Here is a 27,329-nt window from a genome sequence, read left to right on the forward strand (position 1 = left end):
AACATTGTTGGATTATCGGCAAATCATTTTTTTTTTTTGGCGCTTGAAGCTCCCCCCCTTTTTTTTTAATTTTAAAAAAAAGCCAAAAAGTGTTCAAGCTCCCCCAACTTTTTTTTTTTTGATAAATGCCCCTGGTTTATTCGGGAGGAAGATAAAAAAAAACTTTTAGAGGTGTGACCACCCCTCCCCCTCTCCTCTCTCTTTTTTTACGTCATTTTTCAAAATTTTTGTTTGTAATAATTTACTTGTTTTTGTTTGTGCGTTGTTTAATTTGCACGTGTTTCAGCTATAAAAAAAAATATTCCAGAAATTAAGTCATTTAACCCGTACAACATTAAAAAAAAAAAGTTTTTTTTTTTTTTTTTATTAGAAGATAAAATAAATGAGCTTTAAAAAATGAAATATATTATATGTACAAAAATAAGATAGATAAAAAAAAATTAATATCCAGGTGGAGGGGGCATAAATTCAGAGGGTTGGGATGGGTAATGAGGACGCCATAAGGTGGGTGGTGGTGGAGGAGGAGGTGGGTGAGACAATAAGGAAGGATGTTGCATATAAGGTGGCATATTATAATCAGCATGATGCGATAAAATACTCGTATTCATCACAGATATCTCTTGTTGATGGTCGTCTTCCATCGAATGAGATGTACTACGAGACCCATTGCGTTGTTGCTTGTTATCTCGTTTTTGCTTTCGCCACATCTTGCGAAGTTCTTTAAATTCTGTAGGCTGTCTTTTATTGCCCTATATAAATAAAAATAAAATATTTGTTAAATTTTTAAGAAAGTTTTTAGATTTGATTTTTTTTTTTTCTTACGTGGCGTTGCATGGAGACGTGCGCATTCAAATGGTTTAAGGTACCATATGATTTAGTACAGTCTTGGTAATTACATTGGTATAGACGCTCCACCTCATGGAACTTTCTTCTGGGTCGTTTCTTTTGATTTAAACCGGGAAGTGGCACAAATGAAAAAACTTTTTGGCTATTGTTGGTGATACCACCGTTCACCACATGTTGATTGTTAGGGTGATGGTAGTCATGGTGACCGCCATGGTGGTGTGGGTGATGCTGTTGCTGGTGGTGATGGTGATGGTGGTTGACAAGCACACCATCGATCACTGAAGTAGGTGGTGAAGGTAAGTGATAATGTTGTTGATTAAAATGATTTCTGTAAGGGTGAGGAGGGATAGAATACATACTTGACATATCACCGCTATTACCTGAGGAAGGTACAATGGAGGGAGGAGGAGGGGCATAACCATGACCTGCCTGTGGCAGCATATAAAACGGGTTCTCGTCGCTACTACTATTATTATTATTACTATTATTATTATTGCTATTAGAAGAAGGAGGACCAGCATTGCCACCACCAGCGGGAATGTATCTTCTGTCAGAAGATGGAGGAGGAGGTGGAGGTGGATACATGGCTCGTTGATAATCTACACTTTTGCGATATGACTGTTGAGGAGGCTGAGAAGGTACGGTAGCTGTCTTAGTTTGGGGACTAAAATAGTCTGTAGTGTCTACTTTTGCAGATTTGGTAGGTAAAAGATGGGAGGGGGGGCAAAGAGTTATTGACATCGACCACTGAAGCGGCGGCAGCAGCAGTGGCGGCGGCGGCAGCGGTGGCAGCCGAATTCATATCGAGTGTGTATAATGGTTGACCAACAACAGGGGGGTTTGAGTGACCGCTGGAGAAATAGTTGCTGGAGTTATTTCTTGGATCAAAATAAGGCATTTGCGTATTAGAAGAAGGTACCTCTGGGGCATTTGCAATAGTGTTTGAAGGAGAGTGTCTATTATGAATCATTGTGTGTGTGTGTCTGTATGTGTGTATATATATGTATTTTTTTTAAAAAAAATTAGAAAGAAAGAAGGAAGAAAAAAAAATTAAAGAAAAAAAAAAGGGGGGGGATGACAAGAATAAAAGAAGGCAGAATTCATAAAAAAAAAAAAAAAAAATATAATCCATTTATGTGTGTTATGTGTGTGTGTGTGTGTGTGTTTGAGAAGGAGGAGTTTATAAATTTGGTTTAAGCCTTAATAGGTTTGGGTAGTTGATCTTGTCACATTACACTTAATAAAGACGATGATCCAATAAGCAATCAATCATAGTAATCCTCTCCTTCCATAAATTGCCTAAACGCAGATCTCTTTTTTTTTTTTTTTTTTTTTTGCGTTTTTTAGGACCTAACCTTAATTTATTATACCTCCCCTGTGTCACAATCCCTCATTTTATTTTCGGGTCCGTTTTTTAATAATGTCTTTTTTTCATTTAAATCACTTTTGTCGATCCCTTTTAGAACTAATAGAAAAAAGAAAAAAAAAAGTCCTTGCAACTTTCCTTTTAAAGTTGAATGCACATTCTCATGTATAAATAACCTTTTTTTTTTTGACTGTTTTTTTCTACTCTTTTTTGTAAAATTAAAAATGGGGGATCTACTACTCTTGTATAATTGACAATGACTCTTTATGATTATGACGTCAACCAGTAGTACTAGGTTATTTATTTCGTCCTACGCGCTCGAAACGTTTATCCACCTGGGATTGGAATTGCTGTCAAAAAACTCAGTCAGGTTTCTTCTCACACAGAAGCTAATACATATAAAAAAAGGGGGGGGGGATAGTGACGTTTTATTACAGGGAAAAAGATATTTTTATTTTTTAATCAGGTGTGATTGGTGGAGTGAACTGAGCCACCAAAGTGTCGTCCTGAGACTGAGAAGGGGATGGTGTGACGAATGGAGACTTTTTGATAAATGATGATTGGGTATTGGTAGTGTCAATGCTAGAACAAGCCAAACTTTCGGCTAATAGTTGGTCATTGACGTTTAATAAAGTTTGTAAATAATCATGTGAAGGTTCTGAACTGGAAGAAGTGATGGAGGGTAACAAAAGGGGTGGTGGCGGAGATTTACCCATACTGGTTGTGCTGCTATTCGAGTACATGATATCGCCCATCCAACCCACGCCTGCACCACTACGTGTCCCATTTGATTTTTTTTTTTTTTTTTTTAGTTTTTTTATTTGTCTATTTACTTTTTTTGCTTAGTTTATACCTTTCCTCCCATTCTGCGCCCATTTTTTTCATCACCAGTTCCAGATTCTCTCGTTGTTTCTCTAGTGCCTCTAAACTCTGATCGTATTTTAATAGGGTGTCGTCCATTATTATTTTTTTGGTTTTCTATTTATTTTTTTATTTTTATTGAGGTAAAAAAAAAAAGGATGTAAATAAAGTAATAATAAAAAAAAAAAAAACTACGGGTTGTATTTATGAGAAAGTGAAAAAAATAAAAAGATAAAAGGAAAAGAAAAGAATGAAAACAAATCTCGATTTCGATCTCTTATTTTTTTTATAATCACTCACCGTCATCCAATGAAAGAGTTGAATTGATCTAATTTGTTCTCTTTTTTTCTACTCAACTTCTATGAACTTTCCAATTATACCTTGTAAAAAAGGTCTAGAACATTGCATTTATTTTAAACAAGGCATCCGATACCATAATACTGGTTTGGTCATTGCACAAAATAGTCTTATTTTAAAAGGAAAAAGTCTCTTTATTTTATTTTATAGTATAAGTTTTAATCTGTGGATAAAATAGTCTTAAGGAAACCACAACGGCGTTCCAACGTGTTTAAAAAGCCATGCATTTGATCTCTGTCCATTTGCAATAAAAGCGACACAAATCGGGTATCTTCGGTTTCAAGTCCAGCCATGGGTGACAAGGTACTCTGTTGCTGAGGAGGGGTTGTCGTAGTAACAGGACTGGTAGGAGGTGACATGACAACATCGGGTTCTTCTTCATCTTCATCGGAATTCCAATCACGACGGCGTCTTTGGATAGTCGTCTTTCTCATTTCAGCAGGTCGATCACGATGATGAAGTTTGGCATACAATCCACACGCATTACACACAGGTTCACCACGTTCATTCTTGCGCCAAAGTGGAGTTTGTGTTTGATGACAGTTGGCACACTCTTGACCCATCATGTTGACCTCGTCTTGTATCACCTTGGGTTCCACAGATGGAGTAGTAGTAGGGGAAAGAGAAGCGAGAGGGACCACAGGAGAAGGAGAAGGAGGAGAAGGAGGACTATTATTGGTGTGAATTGTCATTGGCAATACACGTTCACATGCATAAGGATGAGCTCGGATAGTATGGGTCTTGTTACGAACATGGAGTGGACGATGACAGTTATATTGCTTGTAATAGAGTCCACATGCATTACAAAGTGAATGTTGTCTATCAGGGGTACGACGCCAAAGAGGAGTCTTGGTTACCTTACAATTAAAACATTCTAATTTGCGTGCAGGTCTTGCTGACTTGTGGGTTGTAATCTTGATTGACATGGTAGATTGGCCTTGAAGATGATTCTTCTTGGATGGACGAGGCTTGAGAGTTTCTTCTTCTTTTTCATGGATGGGTTGTAATTGTTCCAAAGGTTCAAAATGATGATACATCATATCCATGGCAGGTAAAGTAGAGGGAGAAGTAAGTAAGTCATCCAAGAATCCATCATTGAGAACAGCAGTGGGACTGTCAATAGTTTCAGAAGAGGAGGATCCGGGAGAGGAGATTGGCGAATAAGAGAGCAATTGGTCTAAAGAAGGGTCCTTAAAGAGATCACTAAAGAGAGCTGCTTCTTCTTGTTGTTGTTGTTGAAACAACAATGGGTCTTGTTGTGTAGGGAAAAATAATTGTTGGTCCATGGGATAAGACATGATAGTTGAGTTTTGTACTGGGTTGATGATATTTTCTATATAGTGTGTAATTGGGCTAATTTTGTAATGAGGGTTCAATCTACGTCGTTTCCTACGTGCTTTCCGTTTAACATGTAATAATAGGCCATTTTAACTTTTTTTTTTTTTTTTTTTAATTTCTATTCAAAGGGTCGAGAAGTGGGAGATTTAAAAGGTAGTAGCGTACATTTCGATTTCTGATAAATGTACACTAATTGGGAGATAAAAAAAAGGGTTTTTTTAAAAGGGTTTCAGGAGTTTAAGGGAAAGAGTAAAAAGTTGCAAAGAGTAACAGAAAAAAAAGAGAGTTTTTTTTCTGTAAAGGTAGGTGAATAGGGAGTTTTTTTTAAAAAAAAAAAGAATAGAGAAAAAAAGGTTGTAGAATTGAGGAACGCCACCCTTTATATGTCTTTCTCAAAAATGACTCATGGCTTGGATCGTAATAACCTATTGGAGTTTAGAGTAAACCCCGGAGTACCAAATATATTGAACTTTATGATTAATCTCACATCCCCCGCAATCACCCCCCCCCCTTTCTTCGGAAATGTCTCACTCTTATTACACATTGGTTTTACTTTATGTACATACGAAATGCATATTTCTCTAGTACAACTGAATACCCTCTGTGTTGCTTACTTCCCCCCATACATGCATACATACAAAATAATAAACTCAAAAAAAATATCACTTTCCAAATGGAGAAATGATCTTATTGGGTCTGCTCTTATCTAACCAATAAAACTACTCCAATCAAAAACTAGGTAGAAAGATAATCTAGTTTTTTTTTTTTTTCGGCATGTTCCAATGGCACAGTGTAACGGACAGGACCATCAAGAAAAAGGAATTTCCGGGGACACCAACTGACTAAAAAGAAACAAAAAATCAAAGTCAAATTTAAATTTTTCCTGGGTATTTATATAGCAAAATTAAGGTTGTTATCAAAGATGGTGATAATCAATAAAATAAAAAAGATATAATTCCATCAGTCAACTATTACCAAATATACACATCCTCCCATCTCCCATAGACTAGTTTTGTGTACATTGTGCATGCCTATTTATTTTTTATTTTTAAACCTATCATCGTTCATGAATACTACCGTACTTTGTCAAAAAATATAGTGTCTTTGTAAGTAGCACTAAACTTTTTTTTCGTTATCTTCCAAAAAGATGAGATGTATTACGTATATAGTGCTTATGCCACGCGGTTTTTAAATTGTCTTTTTGTGATTGAACATGTGCACACTCTCACACTCACTCAAAATCAGACATCTCTCAATTTATACAATGGATGTTGTCACTTACACGCAATAACACATCACAATCTTTAAAACCCTATGTCAAAGGGAGAAAAACGTCACCTCCGTCATATTACACTTTCTTTTTTTTGTTCCCGCTATGACCATTTGAAGGTTTTTAAGTGCTAAATTAGCACAAGACACTTTCTTATTGTCAAATCAGAATGTGGTATCCTTGTTTCAATCAGGTTTTATTCTGAGATATATTAGCGTGATAAATTTATATTCTAATCACTTGGGGGGTCCCTTCCTAATTAACGGAATACCCAAAAAACTGACGTTTCTAAAGGGTTTTATCTTCTTGGCGTATTCACACACAAAAAAAAATACACAAACACTCTAGGCGGAGATTCCCTCATCATTTTAAGGTTCCCCCCTTGACACGTATGCAAGGAACGATTTGGTTGGATGAGAAGAGATATAGTTTAACAAAAAGCAGCATACTTGTTGTACTACAAAAAAAAAAAGGGCTGAAGAAAAAAAAACATAGATTATCTTGCGGCATTTGGTATCCGTCCGCTCCTCCCCAAAAAAAAATTTTTTTTTTGAAACTTCCTACAGCGTTCTAGCTTTTTATTGTGCCGAGGTATCCTTTCAATAATTGACAAACATTTAAAATCCATGTGTTTGTAAATAACTGTTTCTAGCGTTACTGATAGTGCTGGCTCATGAACGAGGATATCACCTCCCTTCAGATGAAGTATAGGACCTGCTGAAGCCTTTTTTTGTTTCTTTTTGTCGTTAGCAATACCATGTCACTGTACTGCAGTCATTAAAACAAAAGAGCCAAGTTATCAGGGGAATCCTAGATCAACTGACTATACACTTGGAAAAAAGCCATTGATAACGTTGTGTAAAACGAGGGTTGTAATCCTCACCTCTAGCCCAAATACGCTCTTATTTATTAAGAATCGCCTAATTACGAAATCATAAACTGATTTCGGTTGAGTGCATCGAGTCATGTTATTAAGCTATATTCACTAATAAACTAAGCTAATCAATACATACATAAATTATACCTTAAACGCAAATATCGATTCGCTTAAAAAGAAGAGATGAAACGTATTTTAAGACGACATCCACTTTCAGAATTGTGGGGAGCATATAAATTAAGACAGTCGTTCTATCTAGATATTAATGTTTGACTTAAATTTAAGGATAGAGTTGTTTTTAGTGCAAACATCTCGTGGAACTTGATCACATTCAATATTTACAAAGGATTTGTTTTTCAGGTGCGTAAATCTCGTCAGAATCCTAAAGTCCTTATTGCAATATATCACTGCTGTAATTGATATTGCTACGAAAGAACCAAGTTTTTTTTTTAAAGAAAAAAAGATCTACTGTAACGAGCATCCGAGCGCAACTGTTTTAAGTTTGACTAAAATAAAAATCCAGCCAGTCTCATATAAATGTCTAATAAAAAACCATCATGGGGAAGAACCTGAGTGATGCATTGCACTTTTCGTTTTCCCGTCACTTTTTTTTTTTTTTTTTTTTTTTTTTTTTTGAAGAGGGCAATCGATCAGAAATGCCAAATTGATTGATTTCTTGTAGTTGGGAAAGTCTTGTAAATGCTAAACAGGAATTATAGGTTTGGCATTTTCAGATTTAAAAGAGAAGTTTAAGTGTTGAACATTATAATAATCAAAAAGGAGATGATGGAAAATTGATATGCCACAAGATTATTGTCCCAAGAATACGTGGATAAAAGGTCCGTTATTAATATTAGGGCCTGAAAAGATGATAGAATTACCAATATGTTGAAAAGAATAAAGTTTTACAACTAGGCATGCCATCAATAGCTCGTTTACGTATATTGGGGGGGGGGGAGATATTTCATATGCCTGTGTTTTGAGTTAGTTTAGACAACTTAACAACGAACCCTTAGTTACTCTTATTGTAATAATCCTGAAGGATACAGGAACTATTATCAGCCAACTACTTCTGCTCTTAAAAACCAAATTCCATGTTACATTTTTTTTTCACACTGTCAATTTTACTCAACGTGTTAGTACTTATCATTATGGATGATGAAACAAACAATTAGATCATTCTGACATAAGCTCTTGTTTATCAGCCTATAAATAAAGCTGGTTCACACAATTTATTCTTATCCTTTTCTTTTTCCTTAACATACTTCCTCTATCGTATGAAAGTAACCGATAACGTAAAAAAATTAGTTAGTAATGACTCTTGTTTCTTTCAAAAGACGATAAATCGAAAAAGATATATTCCGATATTGCGGCTGCGGCTAGTATTTACTATAGGAGGGCGACCTCCTAGGCAGGGTTCTTGAATTTTTAGAACTCACAGACTGTGAATAATAGGAGTTGCACTGTAAATGATTGGGCTATATTGGCCTGCTGGTCTGGGCCAGAATTGATGTAAGTGGTATTAAAAAAAATACGTTTGAAAAAAACACGGAGGTCTAAACATGTCCGTTTTTCACTTCATCTGGTATCAAGATATTTAGAACTAAAGTACAAGATGACGGACCTCCCCAGAGAAGTTTTGATGTCGAAACAAATTTTATTGTTGAATAACACTGTGATTGACATTGTCGTTGAGACAACAAATCGGATCTGAAGGAAAAAAGCAACTATAATTCACCTTGGCCGACAGAATGGCCGAATCGTACCATTTCGGAAATTCTTAACAACCCAGATCACTCAACAGAACAGTAGCCCCCCCCCCATTTTAGTGAAAATTCAGCATACAGTGGACAATGATTTTATTCTGAGACTTATATGTCTTATGCCATATCTCTCTATCGTCAATACAATAAAATGCCGATTGTGTTAACATTTGTAATATCTTCAGTGAAATATGAAGTCTTAAAGAAAACTGTACAAAACAAAGACCACCCTTTTCTTCGCCGACACTCATGTCAACCTTGGGCCAAGATGTGTTACTTTGTGACCGGCAGCTCGATAGAAGGAAGCTTGACATCACCACTTTCTACTTTTGTTGCTTTGTCAACAATTTTTTATCAGTCAACACCCTTTACATTTAGTGAACCATTTCCGCAATGACCCCACAATTCAATTATTGTATTCAATTGCTGCACGGGTGTTACAAGAACAAAATGGATGAAAGTACAAATCCCACAGATTTATTGCACTTCTTTGATCCGTTAATTAGGATATTTACAGCATCCTGGAGGGCATGCTGTTTTCCGATGTAGTTACACCATTTGACTCTTGCTGTTTGAAGATTGTAAAAATTAAATAGTGTGTCCTGATGTTGCATCATGTATTTCACATGCGTTATATATTTATCTGTAATTTCTGACTTCACAGAAGGTATATTTGTCTCGATTGTTTGCACACCTTGTTCTTTCTTCCTGTCTTGCTCCAACTTCAGACGTTTGGTACTTCCATTCATGTTGTAATATTCAGCAGATGATAGCCGCCTAACATCTGTGTTACCATGAAATGACACAAAAGCATCTTTCCTGTTGGCGGATCTACTGTGCAAGGTCTAAAATAACGATCTATTTCTTCACTATTGAAATCTTGCAGCTCCAAATGCAGTTTCATTCACAGGAGATTCTGCGTATCTCTTTCGGCAAAAAGAAATCCTACAATTGTACCCATCTGTGTACAGGCTATTAATAAACATCTTTCCTTTTCGTTGAGGTAAATTTAATTTTTCAAAGCCAAATACTATTTGAAAATTAGCATGTTTATAAATTGCTAAAAATGTATGTACCTACGTATTTATGTTTAATTTAGCAAAATGAAAACGGGAAAAAAAAGATCTTTGGGTGTATTCAAAAACTGTTTCTTCCTCTAACCGTTCCATTGAAGCCGTCGGAAACACACCAGTCAAAATTTGGCTATCTATTTTAACGAAACGCCAATGCAAGCTAGGATTTGAGATTAGACAGAAGAGACGAGGCGGCTGGAAACCTCTTTTTACGCCGTTGTTGTCATTGTTGTTTTTTCTTCCTTTCTTCTTTTTTTTTTGGTCTTTTATTTACTTGATCAGTCTCATCTTATTGTAATTGTGGGATGATTTGAACTTGGGAGACAGGAACAGGTAGTGGTGCTTACACAATCAAGGATTCATATTTCTCCAGAATGTGCTTTAATACTAGCATAATGCTAAATGGAGCATTATTTAGAGTCGCCTTTGTTACAGGAAATACTAATAAACGATTCTTTATCTCCAATATCAACGAGTCTAAAAACGCACAAATGTTTTCTTGCTCTGCACTGTTCAAATAAGTGGAAATATTGTCAGAATTGATGGTTCCTGGTCTTGAAGAAAACACTACATTGAGCACATGTTCGTATACTATATGCTCTACTGCGGGCATTTTTATGTCCTTTTACAAAATTAATAATTGATGTCAAGTTTTTAGTGTATATTCAACAAGGTTTTACACTTACATGCAATGCTTGATGGATCATGTATATAAAATAATTTGCAATAATATTTTCAAAGTTCTCTAACTATATAATAGTTGTTATAACAAGTAGCTATAGACTCACAAGCGGATGAAACCACTTGGTTGTAAAGAGTTAAACTTCCTTTATCAACTGTCAAGTTGACGCCTTCCACTAAAAAACTTTCCAGCGGTAGCGGTAGAGCTTAGACCGCCAAAAAGTTAACCGGCCGGTATCAGTATAAGCTTACACCGTTACCGGCGGTAGCGGTTTAAAAAAATTAGACCGTTGCTGGCAGTAGCAGTTTAAACCTAAACCGATACCGCCGGTTCCGGTAAATTGTAAAAATTTCACTGATACCGCCGGTATCGGTTTAAGGTGCGAATAAACCACTGGAAAATTTCGTGGTGATTCAACACCGTTAAGCCCCTCCCATACTTCTGCAAGGTGGGTAATAAGTGGATATTGTGATTGGAAGTTTTGAACTGATAAATTTTGGTACACCACTCTATTCACGCTATACCAAAAGTTTTGTTTCAATAGTTCATTAGGCAAACTGTTTGGGTTTTTCAGAATATAAAAGTTAACAAAAAGCTGAGCATTGTAGGCGACTTTTCGCAAAAATATAGAAAGCCTTTTGATTTTTTCAACCGCCGTGTTATTCGCATTCTCATCTACTGAAGACATGAATGACTTGAGAGGTATGGAGACAGTATATCTTTGATTTTGAGAACCCAGATTTTGTTGAATCAATTCTTTCACTGCATAATTATAATTCGGGCATTCTTTGGACCTAGCAGATGCATGGCCATTTTGACCGCAAGACTTACATACTAGATTCGATGTATTTGGGAAAACATTTCTAGCTCTTTTTGCATCACTTTTTGTCTTTTTCTCTTCTGGAGTATCTTTTCTTTTTACACCTTTGAGAAGATTTAGTTATCACAACACATTGAAGAAAGCTTTTATATTACTTTTCTTTCTTTTACTTGGTTTGCTGATGGTTTCACTAGCAGTTTCCTGTTGTTGGATTTCATATTTTTTCAACTTTTTCGTTTGTATAAAAGCTTCAATTTCTGGATAAATTGGTGTACGCATCCCGTTTTGGATATAAGAAAGAGAAGGACGTAATTGTTGTTTAAATCGACATCAGACTCATATATATATATATTTGATGTGACCGCTGTACATTATTAATTTATCAAAGTATTTGTACAAACAAAAATTATAACTTTTTATATCAGATTGTATTCGTATGTTATGAAGTAAGGTTATTAGTAGTAGGCTAGGTATGATAAATATAGGCATGTAAACCACTTAAATCATTTATAATATAAGTCGTACTGAACAAAATTTGTTGAGTGAGTTTTGGCTGTCTCAAAGTTTGATTGAATAGATTATTATGATTACGCTTTTCTTTAGGACCGCTAAAGTGCGCGTAGTCATAGCCTAGGATCACTTACCTGTTCTTTTTTACCGCCATACGTTCTATGTCATACTCTCTATCATTATCTTCTTTTCCTCCGCTATGCCCTACTCAAGTATCATCCCCTCTATCATTATATCACAAGTAGACCATGCCAATTATCTGCACAAGTGTAGGGACCTTTGTCGGTACCTCCGTACTCTCTTTTTCTCACTTAAATCGTGAAGTGTTGGTTGAAAATAATTTGACGTCCTCTTTAAAATTCCTTAAAACATTTTATCGACACAAAAGATTGTATTGACTGGGATGGATATCTTGTCTGATTATCTTTTACATTTGTCTGAAAATCTTTTTACGACTGTCCGAAATATATTTCTGTTTGTCTGAAAACAATTATAAGCCTGTCTGAAAACATATATAAGTTTGTCCAAAAAGGATTTGCATTTGTCTGAATTTCAAGTAGCAACACTGTAATTTTCGGGATCAAGTGGGTTACTTCTTTTTTAGACACCGACTAAATCATCTATCAACTTTCATGCAAAAACTAATCCCAAAGAGACAAAGTGGTTAAATACATGAACCAGTCTTATGCATTATGAACCAGAACAGTGCATGTAATGTGGCCAAGAAAGGCACCACTCAATCATCGCTTTTTCTTTATAATTGTTTCTTATGGAAGATAAAAGTAATATTACATTATGACACGGGTGAAAGGATCCAAGATCTTATTACTATGCGTGTTCACAGTAATGACATGATAAATATAAACAAATACCACCAATTAGACAAACCTCCATCCTAGAGGGAGTGTCTCTTTGTAGCTACAATGAAAAAAAAAGTCCCCATCTGATGATGATGGGGTATGAAATCTACACACATTTATTTTTGAATGATATTTCCTAATCCATGTTCCTTGATATAATCCGAACCATACTCTTCATACTCCCTCTTTGTGACAAAGTACTGTTCTTTGGTTTGATCCTGAGCAAACATGGCAGCACCCTTCCACGCATCCAAGACAGGATCCTTGGCTCTCTTGACGTTAATTTTGGTATGAACAGGATAGATACCCTGAAGCGATGTATGTAAACGCTCGGACAATCCGGGTAACTGACTAAAGCCACCTGTCAGGAAGATATTGCCCATCAATTTCTCTCGTTGTGTTGTGTCAAATGTACGAACAATATCATGCACGGTCTCTACCAGACCAGCCTGATCAAGGCCAATGATGCTAGGCTGGAAAAGTACTTCGGGAACACGTGCACGTTCGACATTCACATGTAATTGGTAGCTTTGTTCTATATCTGTGGGGTCGTAAGGTGGGTAGATACCACGAGCCAAAATGTGCATTAATGTATTGGTAGGAGAAGTCATGGATTCGTATGAGTGTTCGGGTAAAAAGTCGGGATCGTATTGGAGTAATAATGTTTCGTATTGGTTTAATTCGGACATATCTTCTTCCTCTTCATCCGACTCATCATCACGGCTCTACTTGACTAGAATGAATACAAATATTAAGAATAGTCTCTATCCACTTACGATTTCACGGTAGATGGCCCAATCATCGTCGTCTTGACCAAATGTATCCTCATCATTACCCTTTCTTCTACGTTTAGAAGCAGGAGCATCACTTGCCAAGTTGGCAATAGATTTCATGCGAAGTTGAGATGCACGGGATCGACGATCAGCTAATTCGGAAGCCAATCGTTTGCGTTGCCTTAAACGATCAATGACGTGTTGACGTTTTTGTTTGATTTCACCTATCCAACTGACAGGATCATCCAGGCGTTTTTGTTCCTCAATTCGAGCTAATTCGATATCGCGTTTTTTGGCTTCTTCCTTGGCTTTTTTAGCACGCTGACGGGCATCATAACTAGCCTTCAGTAACTTTTGTTTACGTTTTTCCTTCTTGTCTATCTCATCCAATTGATCATCGGGAATATGCACAAGTGTAGTGAGAGGAGGTTCCTTTTCTTCGGTTTCTTCAATCCCTAATTCCTTATTACGAGCACGTTGAATGGCGATATCTAACTGTTTGATCGTGTCATCCAAATCCGCTTCATCCTTAAATCCAGCCTCTTTCACTTGAGCCTACATACATAAAGAGTATCTTAGTCCCAAATCAACCCGACCCTTAATTCTTGAAGAAGCACTTACCAGCCACTCTGCTTTTTTGATACTACCCTTGATACTTTTCAGGTTGGTGAAAGCTTCCATTTGTTCTTCACGCGCAATCAGTTTTTCCAATCGTGATTTTACAGCGGCTTCACGTAACCGCTTTGAATTTTCCTCTCGTTTCATGGCCTGTCTTGCTAAATCTTCCGCTGTCTTTTCCTCAATTAAGGGTGCAGTAAAAGGAAATTGAATAATACGATCAATCTCTCCAAACGTATCCCTATTTTCGATGGCTTTCAGATTCGCTTCATAATCACGCGCCACAAATGCATGATGATTCACCAACTCTTGTGCTTGTGTATTGGACATTTTCGTAGGGAATGTTGGATACTTGAGTTGCATCAATTTTAACATGTAATCAGACGATTGTGTACCACCATACGCCAAACTGGAAAACAGCAAAGATTTTAGTGTATCTACTTTGTATTATTCGTGTACTCTGTTTACCGTTTTGTTTTTGATAGAACACCTTTACCGCCTAAAGTGGGAATGACATGTGTGGTAGAGTTGCCAGAGGAAATAATAATACCACCATCGTCCATTGATCCACCATTGGCATGATAACTGAATAAGGAATCAATACCGTATGCCACAGAAGGCACCTTATAGCCTTCAAACAAAAGCTCGGTCATGTCTAAGCTGTTCATTAGTTGTTTGTTCCCCTCCCATTTTTTTTATAATTGTGTGTTTATAAGCTTACGTGTGCGACTGTATTGAGGTACGCAAGGTGCTTCAGTCAAGACAATTGGATGGGCGACAGTGGATGCATTGACACCCAATACCACGAATATATAATCCAAAATCGTTTCCTGCACAAAAAAAAAAAAGAAAGAATGTTAAACAAAGGAGGGGCGAACACACAAAAGTAAAGACTAGAAGGGGGTACCATCTTTTCGAAATCACACACGACGTTGGCGTCAAATGGAGAACGTGCGTTTGATTTAGCAGCAGGATCGGCTAATGCGTCCATACCGACAGCTAATACGTTTTCGTTTAATCTACGGTCTTTATATTTCGAAACGACATTGTCAAAGATCACTACAAAGAAAAAAAGCACAAAAAAGGGTTAAAGCAATGAAAGGCGCGCGTTTCTATTGGCAACTTTACTGGAAGGGCCTTTCTCGGAAGACCAGCCAGCTCTGCACTGATTAGAGCCTACAAAGGGGATTAGTATTAAAAGAAAGAGAAATGGGAAAAGGATGTATACCGTTGTCAATGACGATGGGTGTATTCACCGCTTGATATTTCTTATAATCGTTTCGGACAGAGTAGTATGGTGCCACATATTCTTTTTCTTCTAATGAATAGTAGCGAGGAATACTAGCTTCAACCATGACAGGGAAAGTGTGTGTGCAAAAAAAAAAAGACAAACTTTTTTTAGGAATTTCAGATTTAAAGAGAGAGAGGAGAAGAAGAGGGTCACATGGCGCAGTGTGTGTAGACATAGACTATCCAGCAAATGGAAATGACTTCGGCTTCTGAAGATGACACATAGAATAAAAATAAATGATATCATAGGGTAAAAGATGCAAACCAAAGCATGACACTGTTAAGGTTCGATCTTGCCTTTATTCCGTTTCATCATTGGGACACTCACAACAATTGCAATGTGTAGAAGAACACGCTATTGTCGGACCTTTTGGCAACTTTGCAGAAATATTAAACTCAGTCAGAAATGCACTCAAAGCAAGTGACGTTGATTGACCTAATAAGGTAAGGTATAAAAAAAAAAGGTGTGAAAAAAAAAACCTTTATTTTTAATAATTCCCTTTTTTTTTATTATTTTTCCCTTTCCTCTTTTTTTTTTTTGATTTTTTATTTACATATATTACACATATACTGAAAACTGAAATGGAGGAACATAAAGAGTTTAAGGCCACTTCATCTAAAAAAGCCATGAAGCATGGCGGTAAGAACTCTAGTGAATCAAGCAATTCAGCTGTACCTGACTTTATTCAAAAGCTATTTCGGTACAGATAAAAAAAAACTATAAAAAAAAAATGCAAGTCAGGTGACGCTAACCCTATTTTCATATGTATAAAAAAGAATGCTGGAAAACAAGGCCTTCAAGGACGTCTTTTGTTGGGACCCTTCAGGCACGACATTTCTTGTGAAAGACACCAACGAATTTTCAAAGTCAATTTTGCCCAAACACTTTAAACACTGTAATTTTGCTAGTTTTGTACGTCAATTAAACAAGTATGATTTCCACAAGATACGAAGTAATGCAGACGAAACTCAGAAACTATACGGTGATCAGGTACGAATAATGATCGTGATTACAATAGTATAACTAACATGCCCCCGCCCCCTTTTTAATAATAATTAGACTTGGGAGTTTGAACACGCCAATTTCAAAAGAGATCGAAAAGACCTGCTTGAAGAAATCAAGAGAAAGACACCGGGAAAAAAGAAAAAGACACTGGTGGATTCATCCACAGAATCTCCTTCTCCCATTCTTCCCGCCGTAAACTCACCTGTCATCGGAGGACACGAACCGACAAATACATTGGCTGACCTAAGAAAATTAACCAGAAATCTTCAGTCTCAAGTCAATCAACTTAAACAATCTCAAATTGAATTAGAAGCCACCGTCAATAAGATGGACCAGAATGATAAACTCATCATGGCCGAACTTTCGGGATTTCAAGAAAACCTGAAAAAGAAGGACGAAATCATACGCGAATGTCTCAAGCTGACTGTCAATAACAAACCACCACCTGAGCCTAGTGAGTTGTATTATTAGTATTACACCTATATTTTATACTAAATTCATTCATCTCATAGCCGTCAAAATAGAAGAAGATGCCACTTCTACCTGGACAGAACAATCGACAATTCCGATCGAAAGTATTCTGACCGACCTCTTTTTACCTACACCGCCCCAAAGTTCAATTGATACGGCGTCCATAGCCGCTGCTGCCGCCCAATTAAACGGAGGAAGTTTAATTGGGTCCACCGTCAAGGGAGCGGATGGTGGTCTAACTGTTTATAAGCTAAATAGACTCAACGCAAAAGAAGAACATGTGCCTACTCCACCTTCCGACGACATTAAAGGTAAAAAGAAGATGGTCGCTAGTTGGACTACTCCGCCACGTGTATTACTTGTAGATGATGATTCCGTCTATAGAGATGTGAGTGGTCGCATGTTGAATATGATTGGTTGCTCCATCGATCTTGCCAAGGATGGCTTGGAAGCACTTCAAAAGATGAGTCTGGAAAAGTACGATCTGATTCTGATGGTAAATAACTTTTTTGTGTGAAAAAAAAAAATCTTTCTTATTCAGCTTATTTTTAGGACATCGTCATGCCTAAAATGGACGGTATTGCAACAACAAGAAATATTCGACGCTATGATTCGCTAACACCCATCGTTTCCATGACATCTAACTTCACCCACAATGATATTATGGAATATATTGGTATTGGCATGAACGATATCTTGCCAAAACCCTTTTCGAAAAGCACCTTGTATGATATTCTTGAAAAGCACTGTGCCCATCTTAAAATCATGAAAAGACAACAAACAACAGCGGATGAAATTCTTATTCCCAGAGGATCATCTTCATCATCAGGAGGCTTAGGACAAGCAAATATCACCCCATTATTAGATGACAACACGAATACTTACCCTTATAATACACCCATTGCGGATACCCCTTCTACTTCTTCCTCTTCCTCTTCACCAACAAACCACTCTCCCACGAACACATCAAATCGTACGACCACAAGTAGCAGTAGTACAGTCACCACTGCCGTCCCTAGCAGTACTGCCACTGCGGTTGCTATAACTACCCCCACCACCACCACCGCCGACTCTAATTACTGGCAACCCATTGATAACAGGAAACTCGTCTGGTCCTCTTCTGTACAACAAAAATATCCTCCTCAACAACAAAGTAAAAGACAAAAGTTAAATGATTTATATGATCCTCCATTTTAAATATATCAATCTCATACACACACACACACACACACAAACACATGCACTGTAAATAATCACATCTCTTTTCGCCTCCGTTTTCCCCTCCTTTTCTTCCCATCTCTTGTCACATATATTTTTTATTTTTTTTTATATATATTTATTATTGATTTTATTTTTTTCAATAAAAATCAACACTTTCTGTGAACAATGGAAGCACCGAATTCTTCATACTCTTTTCGCGACACCCATAATTGATGGAATGTACCTAATGAAGCTAATATAGACCCACCCAACCAACTACTACTTTTACGTTCTGTTGCATTACCTGCCGCATGAATCTTGATTTTACTCTACAAAAAAAAAAAAAAAAATAGTCATATGCGTTTTAGCATAGATTCGCACATGTATAAAAAAAAAATTATACTTACGCCAGGCGCTTTCAAGGGCAACTCATAATTCAAACGCTCATTAAAACCTGGAAACAGTGTATTTCCACCCGTGACCACAATATTATTGAATAAAAGAGGTCGAAGATCGATATCACAGTGATTGATACTGTTGAAGACCATATCATGCACACCAAGTAATTTATTCTTAGGTTCCACGCCTTCTTCTTCTGTTCGCTCTTCTTCCTCTTGCGCAGTGGTGATTTCGTCGTGAATGTGAGGTTGGAAAAGGGTCTCGGGGACCTTGTATCTCTCTAATCCAAAGGCATGATTAAATCCATCAGGAAATTCAAATGATTTCTTAGACCTCGAGCCTAAAATTCTAACCATCAAACATGTTAATTTTCTGTGTGAGGCCCTTCCCCATGTATGAATGATAACTTACTCTTCATCAAATGTCGTATCAGAAACTTCACAAATCGTTTCCTTATATTCATTCACAACTTTCTATACGAGACCAAAGAAAAAAAAATGAGTACTTTTAAATAGATCCTTTTCTGTAAAAGTACCGTTGTTTGATAGTCGTTAAAACTCTCTGTGATGCCTTGTAAATCACGCAACTGGACATCGGGTTGTTGATCAGAAGTTACGGGATTCTTTTTAGCGATTTTGTAATGAGGAGTAATGGTGTAATCCAAATCCTTTTTCAGTTGTCTCTTGATTTGATTAGCCAAGGTATCGCCCGCTACGGTCTGATGTAATATGCCCCTCTTTAATACAAATCCATCATAGACAGGTACAGCACTTGTCACACCTCCGCCTGAATCAAGCACAAGCGCTGTAGCTCTTCCCACTGAAAACCTGTAGGGAAAAATCTGTGTTACTTGCTGTAATCAACACGCACACACATGCACACACTTACGCTGTCATCACGGCGTCTTGGGCGAGATAAAAAGCAGGAAATCTAAACTTTTCAAAAGCTAATTCCATCGTCTTTTCACGCTTCTCTTTTGTATTCCAAGCAGGTTCTGTACATAACAATGGATGATTTTCGGGATCGATTCTCAACATGTCGTTCAATGCTGCATCCCAAATATGCTCCATGGCTTCCCAATCCTCCACTATTATTTTGCATTTAGAAGCATTGTTTCCATTAGATATATATATATATAAAGGAAGGTAGTAATCATGATGTACACATACCCATGCCGTCGTGCATTGGATTCTTGACTTCCATGTTGCTTTTGAACTTGTTGATTTTATTGTCACCAATGTAATATTTTCTTTTCGACAAAGATGGTTGTGGTTCAGTATCTTCTTCAGCCATGACCACATCTGGGTTCTCTTCCAGGTAGCCTACACTGGTAGGAAACATGACACGAGGGGTGTCCTCGCCTGCATAACCAGCACGCGTCATGGTTGATCCAACGTCAAGAACAAGAGCATTGACTTCGTCTGTTTAAAATGTGTCAGTTAAACGGTCTATCATGCCTAATCAATAGGGAAAAAAAGGGGTATATTACCTCCACCATAAGCGACCATTTTTTTTTTCTATATGTTAAAAAAGAGAGAATTTATGAAAATAAACAAAATCAGATATTTATGGAAATGACTGTTTATTTTATTTTTTTGCTGGATTACAGATGATCCATACAGTGCTAACTGTCCGCACAGGGAATTATACACCGCAATATACAGTTCTTGCATAATTTCAGTCTATTCTAGTTTTGACACAAGTATTTATCTCTATAGAATTGCGTAATTTATTTATTTTAAAGCGAATTCGTAATAAAGAAGTACTTCTACGCTACAGTTTCCACACTTCAAAATCAGACAATGTTAGTTTTTTTTCAGACGAATAAAAACTTACTTTCAGACATTGACTTACCTTTTTCAGACGAAATAAAAGGAAATTCAGACATAAATGAAATCAGTTTTCAGACAAGTTTAGAAGAGATAATTTGTTTTACCTGCAGTTATCTTTAAGCTGTCACCGATGACGGTGCAGCAACCACGTTGGAGGTGGCGCTTTGTCTTTGAAAGACACTTGGTGAACCATTACCACTATAAATGGAGCTATCAATAGTAAACATATTCTTCGATGCTAAGACGTCTCGGTTCCAAAAGATATTACAATTGTTGCAGTTTAATATCTGATGAATTTTGTGATCACCACACTTCAGATTCTCCAAGTTCTTCACGAGACAGCCATTGCACGTCTACAAAAAAAAGAGCTTTGTTATTAATACTTTTGCAAAATGAACATCTATTTATTTCACCTTGGAAGTGTTGTACTCGTCGATATCAAGCAATAACAATTCACCCAAATTCTCACGCCGCTTTAGCTGTCTGTACAACTTAACGATTACTCCATGTCTTAGTCCTTTAAATCGGACATGCGACTTGTTTTTTAACCCGTCTCCGAATATTATCATTGACATTTTGCTTTTATCCCCTTCTTCGAATTTTTCCTTAAATGCCCTTTAAAAGAATAAAATGATTAATGCTTCTAGAAAAAAATGAAAAGCAGTTTTACCTCGCCGCTTGTCTTCCTTTTTTTGACTGCTTGGTGTTGGAAAGATCTCGCTTATATCTGCTGTTTAATTTTCGTCTTTCACGTTTATTTCGTCTAGTGTTTTTTCTCCTGTTTTTGTTGTACTTTGTGGAACCGTTAATCAAAATATTGATAGCATGATCCGTAGCCTTTTGTTTCCCGATATAGTTGGACCATCGTATTCTAGCATTTTGGAAGTCATAAAAAGTGACCAAGGCTTCAAAGTGTTGGAGCATATATGTTATGTGCCTTTTATAGTTTTCAGCGCCAGTTGTTTTTGGGGAAGGGATTCTGGTTTCAATATATTCGATGTTGTTACTTTTCTTTCTTTCTAGTTCTTGTTTCTGACAATTGATGACTCCGTTCATATTGTAACACTCAGAGCTAGAGAGGCGTCTTACATCATTCTCGTCATGGTATAATGTAAAAACATCCTTCCTATTAGGATCGACTGTACATGGCCTGAAATATTGTTTGACCTCTTCGCTATTAAAGTTATTCAGGGTCAGAGTGACCTTTTCCAAAGATGAAACAGGGTTTTCTTTTCTACAAAAAGAGACTCTACATGTATAACCATCGGTATAAAAGCTGTTCAAAAACATCCGACCTTTCTCATGCAGTGATTGTAATTCAGCCAGACTGTTCATGTTAACGATAAAAAATTTTGCGTATTATTCAAAAAAAATGTTGCAAGCTTACCTGTTTATTTTCAATTTTCTGAAGTCAAAGCATTCAAAGAAAGATCTTTGTGTGAAAGAAAAAGGTGTCTCCTCTTGTACTTGGCGAATTCTCCTTCCAAAAATCCCATGTAGGTTTTGATTATCAATTTTGATAAATCGCCATTTTAAGCTTGGATTCGGAAATAAACTGAACAGCCTTGGTGGTTGGAATCGTTTCTCTTTATCTTTATGCGCATTTGAGATCTTATTCTTTACTGATGATTTCTTCTTTTTAGGCCTTTTCCGTGACTGATTTAAATCCTCAGTTATTGTTGCAATAAATCGGACTGTTGTGGTAAAGTCAATGGTAGTTGTATCGATGTTGTTACTTCCTGGTTCGCTTCAATCATTGATTCGTATTTAGACAATATATGTCTAAAAACTGGCATTATATCGAAAGGGGCCTTACTTAATGTCGCTTTTGTGATAGGGGCTGGTGGTAAGCGATTTTTGATTTCTACAATCAGCGGGTTTAGAAATTTCCGAATTTTGTCTTGCGTTTCTTTATTCACAGAACTCCCATAATGTTATCCGGCAAAGTTGATTGTTGCACGTTAAACAATATTTCTAATATATGACCGTACACAATAGATTTGATATAAGGCATTCTCAAGTCCTATGTATTGTTAATAACAGCCTTTTGTAGGTACAATATAAAATTTTCTTTTACCTGAAATTCAGCACGGATCATATATATGAAATAGTTACTGACAATGTTTTCAAAATTTTCTATGTAAAAGTTGTCATAGCAAGTTGCAACATTTTTACACGCGGACGCTATTACTTGACCATAGTTGGTAAGACCTTCTTTTTGGACAAACATGCTTACACCTTCAATGCCGCTGAGTTCCGTCCATATTTCTTCCAGATGAGGAATATGCGAAATGTACTTCTGCTTAAAGCTTTCAATTGACATATTCTCATTTATAAGACGGCATAAAAAATACCAAAAGTTTTGTTGGAAAAACTCGTTTGGCAAGTCAGCTGGGTACCTGAGAATATAGTAATTTATCAAAAGCTGTGCTCTATAAATCACATTTCTCAGAAACATAGATAAACTCTTGATTTTGTTGAGGGTGTTATTAAACGCATCATCATCAGATGTGGGGAAAAATGATCGAAGTGGTATAGACACTGTGTATCTTTGATGATTAAGGCCAATTTTGTTTTCGATAGTTTCTTGTATTGTGAAATTACGATGGCTGCATTGCTTACTTCTTGCAAATGAGTGTCCGCTTTCACCACAAGATTTGCGGGATATAGCTGCTGCTATTACAAGATTGGAATTGCGTGCCCGTTTTGCTGCGCTTTTGTTATGTTTTTCTTCTGCAGTATCCTTCAGTTTTATACCTTTTAAAGACTTAGGTTTTTCTGTTTCGTTATTTATACATATTTCATAGATATCACCTTTTTTTTTCTTTAGCTTGGCCTTTGAAATCATTGTGTACTGCTGTCCCTTCTTCTTCTTGCTGCTGTAGCTTTTCATATAAATGTTGCTTTTTTAGCTTTATGAAGCATTCAGTATCTGGATGAATTGGGATACGCATATAGTTAATATACGGAAAGAAATGAGGATGTTATTACAAAACTTTTGTTGAATTGATTTATGTTGTCGACGCAGAGGACTGTTAAATTCAGCAGAGCAATGATTAATTAATGTATTTGATCATAATAATTTTAAAAAAAAAGATGAAAAAACGTCCTGCTTAATATTCTATAAGAATGGACTTTCTAAAAATATTTTCAGAAGCGTGTAAGCTTCGATAGCTCTGCTAATTACTGAAAAAATAACATCCTCAAAAGCTTGCTTTTAGTTTTTATCGATTTAAACAAATGCATCCAGGCTCTTTACAATGTGTCTTCTAAATGATTCTTCTATCTTATTCTGAATTATAAATTCAGCTTTTTCTTTCAGAGATGATTGATATTTATGAAATATTGAAACAGTGAAATTAAAGTCATGTAACTGTTATTCCTATAGGGGGGGGGGGAACGAACAAACAACTGTAAGATCACACCAGTTTCTCGCAGAGTTGATAGACAAAAAAGGCTAAAACCGATGACACTAAAACAGAAAAGCCCAAAAAAGGTACAACCGCTTGTCATTTGTAACCTTTGTTCGAAATGTCATGGATGTCCTGGACAGACACAATAAGCATGGCGTTTATATCGTCATGGATAATTGCCGAATTCACTATATCCATCGAGTGTCGTTGATGCAATCCAAAGTAGGGGATATAAGCCTTTATATATGCTCCTCTATTCCCCATTTTTGAATCCTATTGAGGAGTGCTGGTTCAAGATCAAGAAGCACATCAAAAGAAATCCGCTTTCCACTTTGGACACTTTAACCCCAAGAATTCAGGCAGCCTGTGAGACTATCACTACGTAGGATTGTAATGGTTGGATATGACACTCTGAAACGTACTGGGATAAATGCCTTAACAAAGAGTCAAAACTAGTTTAGATTTTACTTGTCTGAATTTTTATTATCATATTTCTGAAAATAGTTTCCCTTTGTCTGAATAATTCTTTACGTTTGTCTGAAAACATTTTTTTTTAGTCCGAATTTTTTTTGAGCTTGTCTGAATTTAACATGATAATACTGTAATAACATATTTAAACGCGCTCAATTTTTCTCTTCCGTTTGAGCTCACACGTTTCATTTTCCGCTGCTTCTTTAATAGAAGTTCCTGCTGTTTCTTCTAAAGGATTAGACACGGAATGAAGAGGCGCATACTTCATTTTATTCAAGCAGTATATGCGTTTCAGTTGATCAAGTATTGGTAACAAGTTGACAACTTCACATCTTTTTTGGGGAACATCAAAATTTAGTAAGTCAAGCATAACGGTGACACCAGGAGCAATTTCGTGCAAACTATAAAAGCTGCATTGGAGACCTTTTTGTAAAAATTAGAAAATCAAAATTTGCCGTTAAAAAAAGAAATAAAACATTTTTACCATCTGTCTGAACACATATCGCAAACTTGTTATCCTTTGTTGAGACCAACCCGTTAGTGAAATTGGCCAAGTAAAGTCTGTCATTCCAATCTGCAAGAACAACATCGCCTTGTTCGGTTGGCTTTTGTCTACACAAGCCCAAAGTAGTACGCTGGCTCATATCACATGCGATTTTTTTTAAGAATTCTGCCTCTTCATGCACTTCTGATAATTGGTAGTCGGTATCCCCCCTTATCCTAAAAAAAGCAATCAGCTTTGTTTAATTGTGCCATTATGCGGAAAAAATTTCATCATATACCATACTAATTGTTGACCAACCTCAGGGTCATGAAATATCGGTGCAAGCAATGGATCAAAGTATCTTGAACAGAGTTCCAATTCTCCAAGCTGGTGTGCTGCGTTACAGTACGGAAGCTTATTGAGGCTATCAATTATGAGAGAAAATCAGTTACAAATAGACTATAACTCTGACGTAGATTTACCTTTCTATAAGAACATCACACATAACGCCGTCTTCTTCTGAAGAGTTCTTAAAAAGTGCTTTGATTTTTTGATTATTCTCTTTTTGCGAGGCTTCACTATCCATATCCTGCAATGAGTAGAATGTTTGTTAATAGTTAAAAAGATATAGATTTACAGTTTCATAACACCTACACGAAATAATGAGACCAAATCCATGTATAAGCTGTCATTGACTTTAATATTTTCATTCATGTATTTGTCATAGAGTTCTTTTTTTAACATATCCAAATTACTAGATCCAATGTCTTTCATGATTACAGGGCATGCATTTTGTGTAAGAAATACAACATTACATGATGCCCTATAAAAATAGCCCAGTCAATAAACAGTACATGTGTTACATTATAATTGTCAAAATATTTACATCAGCTCAATATAATTCATGCCTTCAATTTTCTTCTTCTTGCACTTTTCGATGTAAGCTTTTAAAGCTTTAGTCATGTTAAACTTATTTGCTAAGATGTAATCGCCAGTATGAGGACGTTCTGCTGGTGTAACCGTAGATGTCACCTTAGCCGTAGAAGAGGAGGCAACGTCCGATATCGCCTTATCAGTAGTAATTGCATTGGGCCTGTTGAGAGATGTGTCATTTCCGATATATTGAACAATATCTTCCCCATCAACAAGTCTTTGCTTTTTTTGTATCTCTGTAGTATGTGCTGACGCGATAATAGTTCCCATGTTTCCTTTAATAATAGTCTTCCTCATCTCGGCTTCTGCAAATAAGACACCGAGATCGACAAGTGTGTTAGGTTTTTTCGTCGTGCTGTCGGGACAGACAGTGTTATAGGCGTGTAAAAACATAGCTACAAGTTCGCTTGTTGCTTGTTCCAAAGTTGTGTACACTTCAAACCATTGAACAAGGAGCGCTTTATTTTTTTGATCGTCATTCAAGAATCCTGTCAAACTTGATTGAAGAGTGTTCTTACGAATGTACACGTCTATTGCTAATAAATAGGGTCTTTCGTAAACCATAAAGCCTTTTTTTTCTTTTCTTTTCTTTGCTTTTTTTTTTACCAGTAGACAAGTTTGACATATTGGAAAGGAAGAGGAACAAGCTCCGTGTTGTTGTTACAGTGCGTCTATCCTCAATTGAAAATGATGGTCGGATTTTTAAAAATATTATTGTTATGCAATTACCTTATACGATTATAAGGGTTCTTTATTTCTACATTTCTCTAATTGATTACATGAGTGTTGTATAAAAGCTTTCGCATGTTGAATAGTAGCATTGTTGCATGCATCTACAATTCTTGTCTTAAGATCTTCATCATCAGAAAACGTGCCCCTCTTGACCTTGATCTTTACAACAGGCCATAATTGCTTAATTGGGTTTAGTTCGGCTGAATATGGGGGGATATATATGCTTCTATAGCCTCTTAAAGTGAACAGTTTGTCAATATCGTTATGTGTATAAATAGGTGCATTGTCCATAACAATATAAAATCCGTTGATATGAGGGGTTTTATCCATTTTATCTTATAAAATTTAAATTGTGACCTGTTGTGGTACCTTTTGACTTTTTAAAATTTGGTATGCGCTTTCTTTTCTTGTCCAACACCGTCAATTCTACGTTGTTCGGGCTTCTCTGCCACTATAAGCTTAATATCTACCCCCATTGCGCTGATAGCGCCCAATATTGTATGGGAAGTTGCTTTGGTCGATTTGGTTTCCACAATTGCCGTTGGACCAGGCTAAAGGTGGACGCATATTTTTGTCAAATCCATTTCCATCCACAAAAATACGGTTAGAAAGATAGTCCATATCAGTTGATGTCCAGCGATCTACCTATTCCAAGCGCTTTTGAAGTTTATCTTCAGAATTTCGTTCACTAGAACGTAATACTGCTCTTTTGAATGACAGATTGCATTCAGTTTTCATAAAGTTACGAACACTGGTTTCTTTTAAACTGAACTTCTCTGACTACTTTGTCAAAAATTCAACGGTATCTAACTTTTTTTATTGGTAAAAAAAAAAAAAAAAAAAAAAAAAAAAAACTTGCATATATCACTACTATTTATCTCAAATGGTGAATTTGTGATTGTAACGTAATACACACAACCAACCGCAGAAATTGTTTCTACTACCTTACGAACCAATACAATAGTAGTTACTCCGGATTGACAATTGTAAAACATATAAATAGCTTCAATCATGAATTAATAAACATTATCTTTATTCTCCTCAAAGAAGTTAATAACATAAGTCAAGGCATATATAACCCTTC

At 36.4% G+C, this 27,329-nt stretch overlaps 11 protein-coding genes across 11 annotated transcripts; 1 reads left to right on the forward strand and 10 right to left on the reverse strand.

Annotated features, from left to right (window-relative positions):
• Positions 1 to 383: 383 nt before the first annotated feature.
• On the reverse strand, positions 384 to 1,927 carry EV154DRAFT_502194 (uncharacterized protein). The gene is made up of 4 exons (XM_051600774.1): positions 1,586 to 1,927; positions 1,206 to 1,497; positions 823 to 1,124; positions 384 to 749 (listed from the first exon to the last, which is right to left on the reverse strand). The coding sequence occupies exons 1-4, from the start codon at positions 1,814 to 1,816 to the stop codon at positions 441 to 443; spliced, it is 1,134 nt and encodes a 377-aa protein (XP_051459664.1). The 5' UTR covers positions 1,817 to 1,927; the 3' UTR covers positions 384 to 440.
• A 583-nt stretch (positions 1,928 to 2,510) lies between these two features.
• Positions 2,511 to 3,311, reverse strand: EV154DRAFT_550033 (uncharacterized protein). Its single transcript, XM_051604905.1, has 2 exons — positions 3,066 to 3,311; positions 2,511 to 2,986 (listed from the first exon to the last, which is right to left on the reverse strand). The coding sequence occupies exons 1-2, from the start codon at positions 3,170 to 3,172 to the stop codon at positions 2,671 to 2,673; spliced, it is 423 nt and encodes a 140-aa protein (XP_051459665.1). The 5' UTR covers positions 3,173 to 3,311; the 3' UTR covers positions 2,511 to 2,670.
• A 231-nt stretch (positions 3,312 to 3,542) lies between these two features.
• Positions 3,543 to 5,105, reverse strand: EV154DRAFT_502202 (uncharacterized protein). The gene has a single exon (XM_051600775.1). The coding sequence runs from the start codon at positions 4,726 to 4,728 to the stop codon at positions 3,589 to 3,591; it is 1,140 nt and encodes a 379-aa protein (XP_051459666.1). The 5' UTR covers positions 4,729 to 5,105; the 3' UTR covers positions 3,543 to 3,588.
• A 4,005-nt stretch (positions 5,106 to 9,110) lies between these two features.
• Positions 9,111 to 9,899, reverse strand: EV154DRAFT_502204 (uncharacterized protein). The gene is made up of 2 exons (XM_051600776.1): positions 9,778 to 9,899; positions 9,111 to 9,681 (listed from the first exon to the last, which is right to left on the reverse strand). Exon 2 carries the CDS (start codon positions 9,425 to 9,427, stop codon positions 9,116 to 9,118), a length of 312 nt encoding a protein of 103 aa, XP_051459667.1. The 5' UTR covers positions 9,428 to 9,681; positions 9,778 to 9,899; the 3' UTR covers positions 9,111 to 9,115.
• Positions 9,900 to 10,938: 1,039 nt separating this feature from the next.
• On the reverse strand, positions 10,939 to 11,352 carry EV154DRAFT_394227 (uncharacterized protein; the record flags this gene model as incomplete). The annotated part of the gene is made up of 1 exon (XM_051595158.1): positions 10,939 to 11,352. A coding segment is annotated over one exon (414 nt), but the record flags the coding sequence as incomplete, so codon positions are not given.
• Positions 11,353 to 12,739: 1,387 nt separating this feature from the next.
• Positions 12,740 to 14,377, reverse strand: EV154DRAFT_417176 (uncharacterized protein; the record flags this gene model as incomplete). Its single annotated transcript, XM_051595774.1, has 3 exons — positions 12,740 to 13,348; positions 13,400 to 13,951; positions 14,018 to 14,377. The coding sequence occupies 3 exons, from the start codon at positions 14,375 to 14,377 to the stop codon at positions 12,740 to 12,742; spliced, it is 1,521 nt and encodes a 506-aa protein (XP_051459669.1).
• A 170-nt stretch (positions 14,378 to 14,547) lies between these two features.
• EV154DRAFT_155752 (uncharacterized protein) lies at positions 14,548 to 15,415 on the reverse strand. Its single transcript, XM_051594131.1, has 4 exons — positions 15,243 to 15,415; positions 15,143 to 15,190; positions 14,736 to 15,073; positions 14,548 to 14,669 (listed from the first exon to the last, which is right to left on the reverse strand). Exons 1-3 carry the CDS (start codon positions 15,367 to 15,369, stop codon positions 14,772 to 14,774), a joined length of 477 nt encoding a protein of 158 aa, XP_051459670.1. The 5' UTR covers positions 15,370 to 15,415; the 3' UTR covers positions 14,548 to 14,669; positions 14,736 to 14,771.
• Positions 15,416 to 15,832: 417 nt separating this feature from the next.
• Positions 15,833 to 18,310, forward strand: EV154DRAFT_440100 (uncharacterized protein). Its single transcript, XM_051596913.1, has 5 exons — positions 15,833 to 16,005; positions 16,082 to 16,295; positions 16,365 to 16,764; positions 16,823 to 17,277; positions 17,334 to 18,310. The coding sequence occupies exons 1-5, from the start codon at positions 15,887 to 15,889 to the stop codon at positions 17,976 to 17,978; spliced, it is 1,833 nt and encodes a 610-aa protein (XP_051459671.1). The 5' UTR covers positions 15,833 to 15,886; the 3' UTR covers positions 17,979 to 18,310.
• EV154DRAFT_461252 (actin family) lies at positions 17,929 to 20,035 on the reverse strand. Its single transcript, XM_051597542.1, has 7 exons — positions 19,870 to 20,035; positions 19,550 to 19,801; positions 19,269 to 19,467; positions 18,916 to 19,207; positions 18,792 to 18,853; positions 18,389 to 18,728; positions 17,929 to 18,310 (listed from the first exon to the last, which is right to left on the reverse strand). The coding sequence occupies exons 1-7, from the start codon at positions 19,886 to 19,888 to the stop codon at positions 18,149 to 18,151; spliced, it is 1,326 nt and encodes a 441-aa protein (XP_051459672.1). The 5' UTR covers positions 19,889 to 20,035; the 3' UTR covers positions 17,929 to 18,148.
• A 747-nt stretch (positions 20,036 to 20,782) lies between these two features.
• Positions 20,783 to 23,166, reverse strand: EV154DRAFT_583715 (uncharacterized protein; the record flags this gene model as incomplete). The annotated part of the gene is made up of 6 exons (XM_051606715.1): positions 20,783 to 21,386; positions 21,600 to 21,857; positions 21,908 to 22,135; positions 22,180 to 22,235; positions 22,290 to 22,521; positions 23,027 to 23,166. 6 exons carry the CDS (start codon positions 23,164 to 23,166, stop codon positions 20,879 to 20,881), a joined length of 1,422 nt encoding a protein of 473 aa, XP_051459673.1. The 3' UTR covers positions 20,783 to 20,878.
• Positions 23,167 to 24,095: 929 nt separating this feature from the next.
• On the reverse strand, positions 24,096 to 26,190 carry EV154DRAFT_502229 (uncharacterized protein). Its single transcript, XM_051600777.1, has 6 exons — positions 25,467 to 26,190; positions 25,235 to 25,403; positions 25,063 to 25,169; positions 24,879 to 25,004; positions 24,581 to 24,816; positions 24,096 to 24,519 (listed from the first exon to the last, which is right to left on the reverse strand). Exons 1-6 carry the CDS (start codon positions 26,075 to 26,077, stop codon positions 24,239 to 24,241), a joined length of 1,530 nt encoding a protein of 509 aa, XP_051459674.1. The 5' UTR covers positions 26,078 to 26,190; the 3' UTR covers positions 24,096 to 24,238.
• Positions 26,191 to 27,329: the final 1,139 nt, after the last annotated feature.

Source organism: Mucor mucedo (genome assembly GCF_025094135.1).
Source record: "Mucor mucedo strain NRRL 3635 chromosome Unknown EV154scaffold_26, whole genome shotgun sequence".
Classification (NCBI taxonomy): Eukaryota; Fungi; Mucoromycota; class Mucoromycetes; order Mucorales; family Mucoraceae; genus Mucor; species Mucor mucedo.

Coding starts and splice junctions, on each gene's coding strand:
- EV154DRAFT_155752 (XM_051594131.1), bottom strand. CDS start 15,369: ATGGTTGAAGCTAGTATTCCTCGCTACTATTCATTAGAAGAAAAAGAA. Junction 15,191..15,242: donor ACCCATCGTCATTGACAACG/GTATACATCCTT, acceptor TCCCCTTTGTAG/GCTCTAATCAGTGCAGAGCT. Junction 15,074..15,142: donor TTCCGAGAAAGGCCCTTCCA/GTAAAGTTGCCA, acceptor TTTTCTTTGTAG/TGATCTTTGACAATGTCGTT.
- EV154DRAFT_550033 (XM_051604905.1), bottom strand. CDS start 3,172: ATGGACGACACCCTATTAAAATACGATCAGAGTTTAGAGGCACTAGAG. Junction 2,987..3,065: donor GGCGCAGAATGGGAGGAAAG/GTATAAACTAAG, acceptor TGGGACACGTAG/TGGTGCAGGCGTGGGTTGGA.
- EV154DRAFT_502202 (XM_051600775.1), bottom strand. CDS start 4,728: ATGTCTTATCCCATGGACCAACAATTATTTTTCCCTACACAACAAGAC.
- EV154DRAFT_502194 (XM_051600774.1), bottom strand. CDS start 1,816: ATGATTCATAATAGACACTCTCCTTCAAACACTATTGCAAATGCCCCA. Junction 1,498..1,585: donor CCGCCGCTTCAGTGGTCGAT/GTCAATAACTCT, acceptor CCCCAAACTAAG/ACAGCTACCGTACCTTCTCA. Junction 1,125..1,205: donor TAATAGCGGTGATATGTCAA/GTATGTATTCTA, acceptor CACCTACTTCAG/TGATCGATGGTGTGCTTGTC.
- EV154DRAFT_502204 (XM_051600776.1), bottom strand. CDS start 9,427: ATGAATGGAAGTACCAAACGTCTGAAGTTGGAGCAAGACAGGAAGAAA.
- EV154DRAFT_440100 (XM_051596913.1), top strand. CDS start 15,887: ATGGAGGAACATAAAGAGTTTAAGGCCACTTCATCTAAAAAAGCCATG. Junction 16,006..16,081: donor TTTATTCAAAAGCTATTTCG/GTACAGATAAAA, acceptor TGTATAAAAAAG/AATGCTGGAAAACAAGGCCT. Junction 16,296..16,364: donor AGAAACTATACGGTGATCAG/GTACGAATAATG, acceptor AATAATAATTAG/ACTTGGGAGTTTGAACACGC.
- EV154DRAFT_502229 (XM_051600777.1), bottom strand. CDS start 26,077: ATGGTTTACGAAAGACCCTATTTATTAGCAATAGACGTGTACATTCGT. Junction 25,170..25,234: donor ATTTGGTCTCATTATTTCGT/GTAGGTGTTATG, acceptor TACTCATTGCAG/GATATGGATAGTGAAGCCTC. Junction 24,817..24,878: donor GTTGGTCAACAATTAGTATG/GTATATGATGAA, acceptor TGCTTTTTTTAG/GATAAGGGGGGATACCGACT.
- EV154DRAFT_461252 (XM_051597542.1), bottom strand. Junction 19,468..19,549: donor TCCAATGCACGACGGCATGG/GTATGTGTACAT, acceptor GCAAAATAATAG/TGGAGGATTGGGAAGCCATG. Junction 18,854..18,915: donor TTAACGACTATCAAACAACG/GTACTTTTACAG, acceptor GGTCTCGTATAG/AAAGTTGTGAATGAATATAA.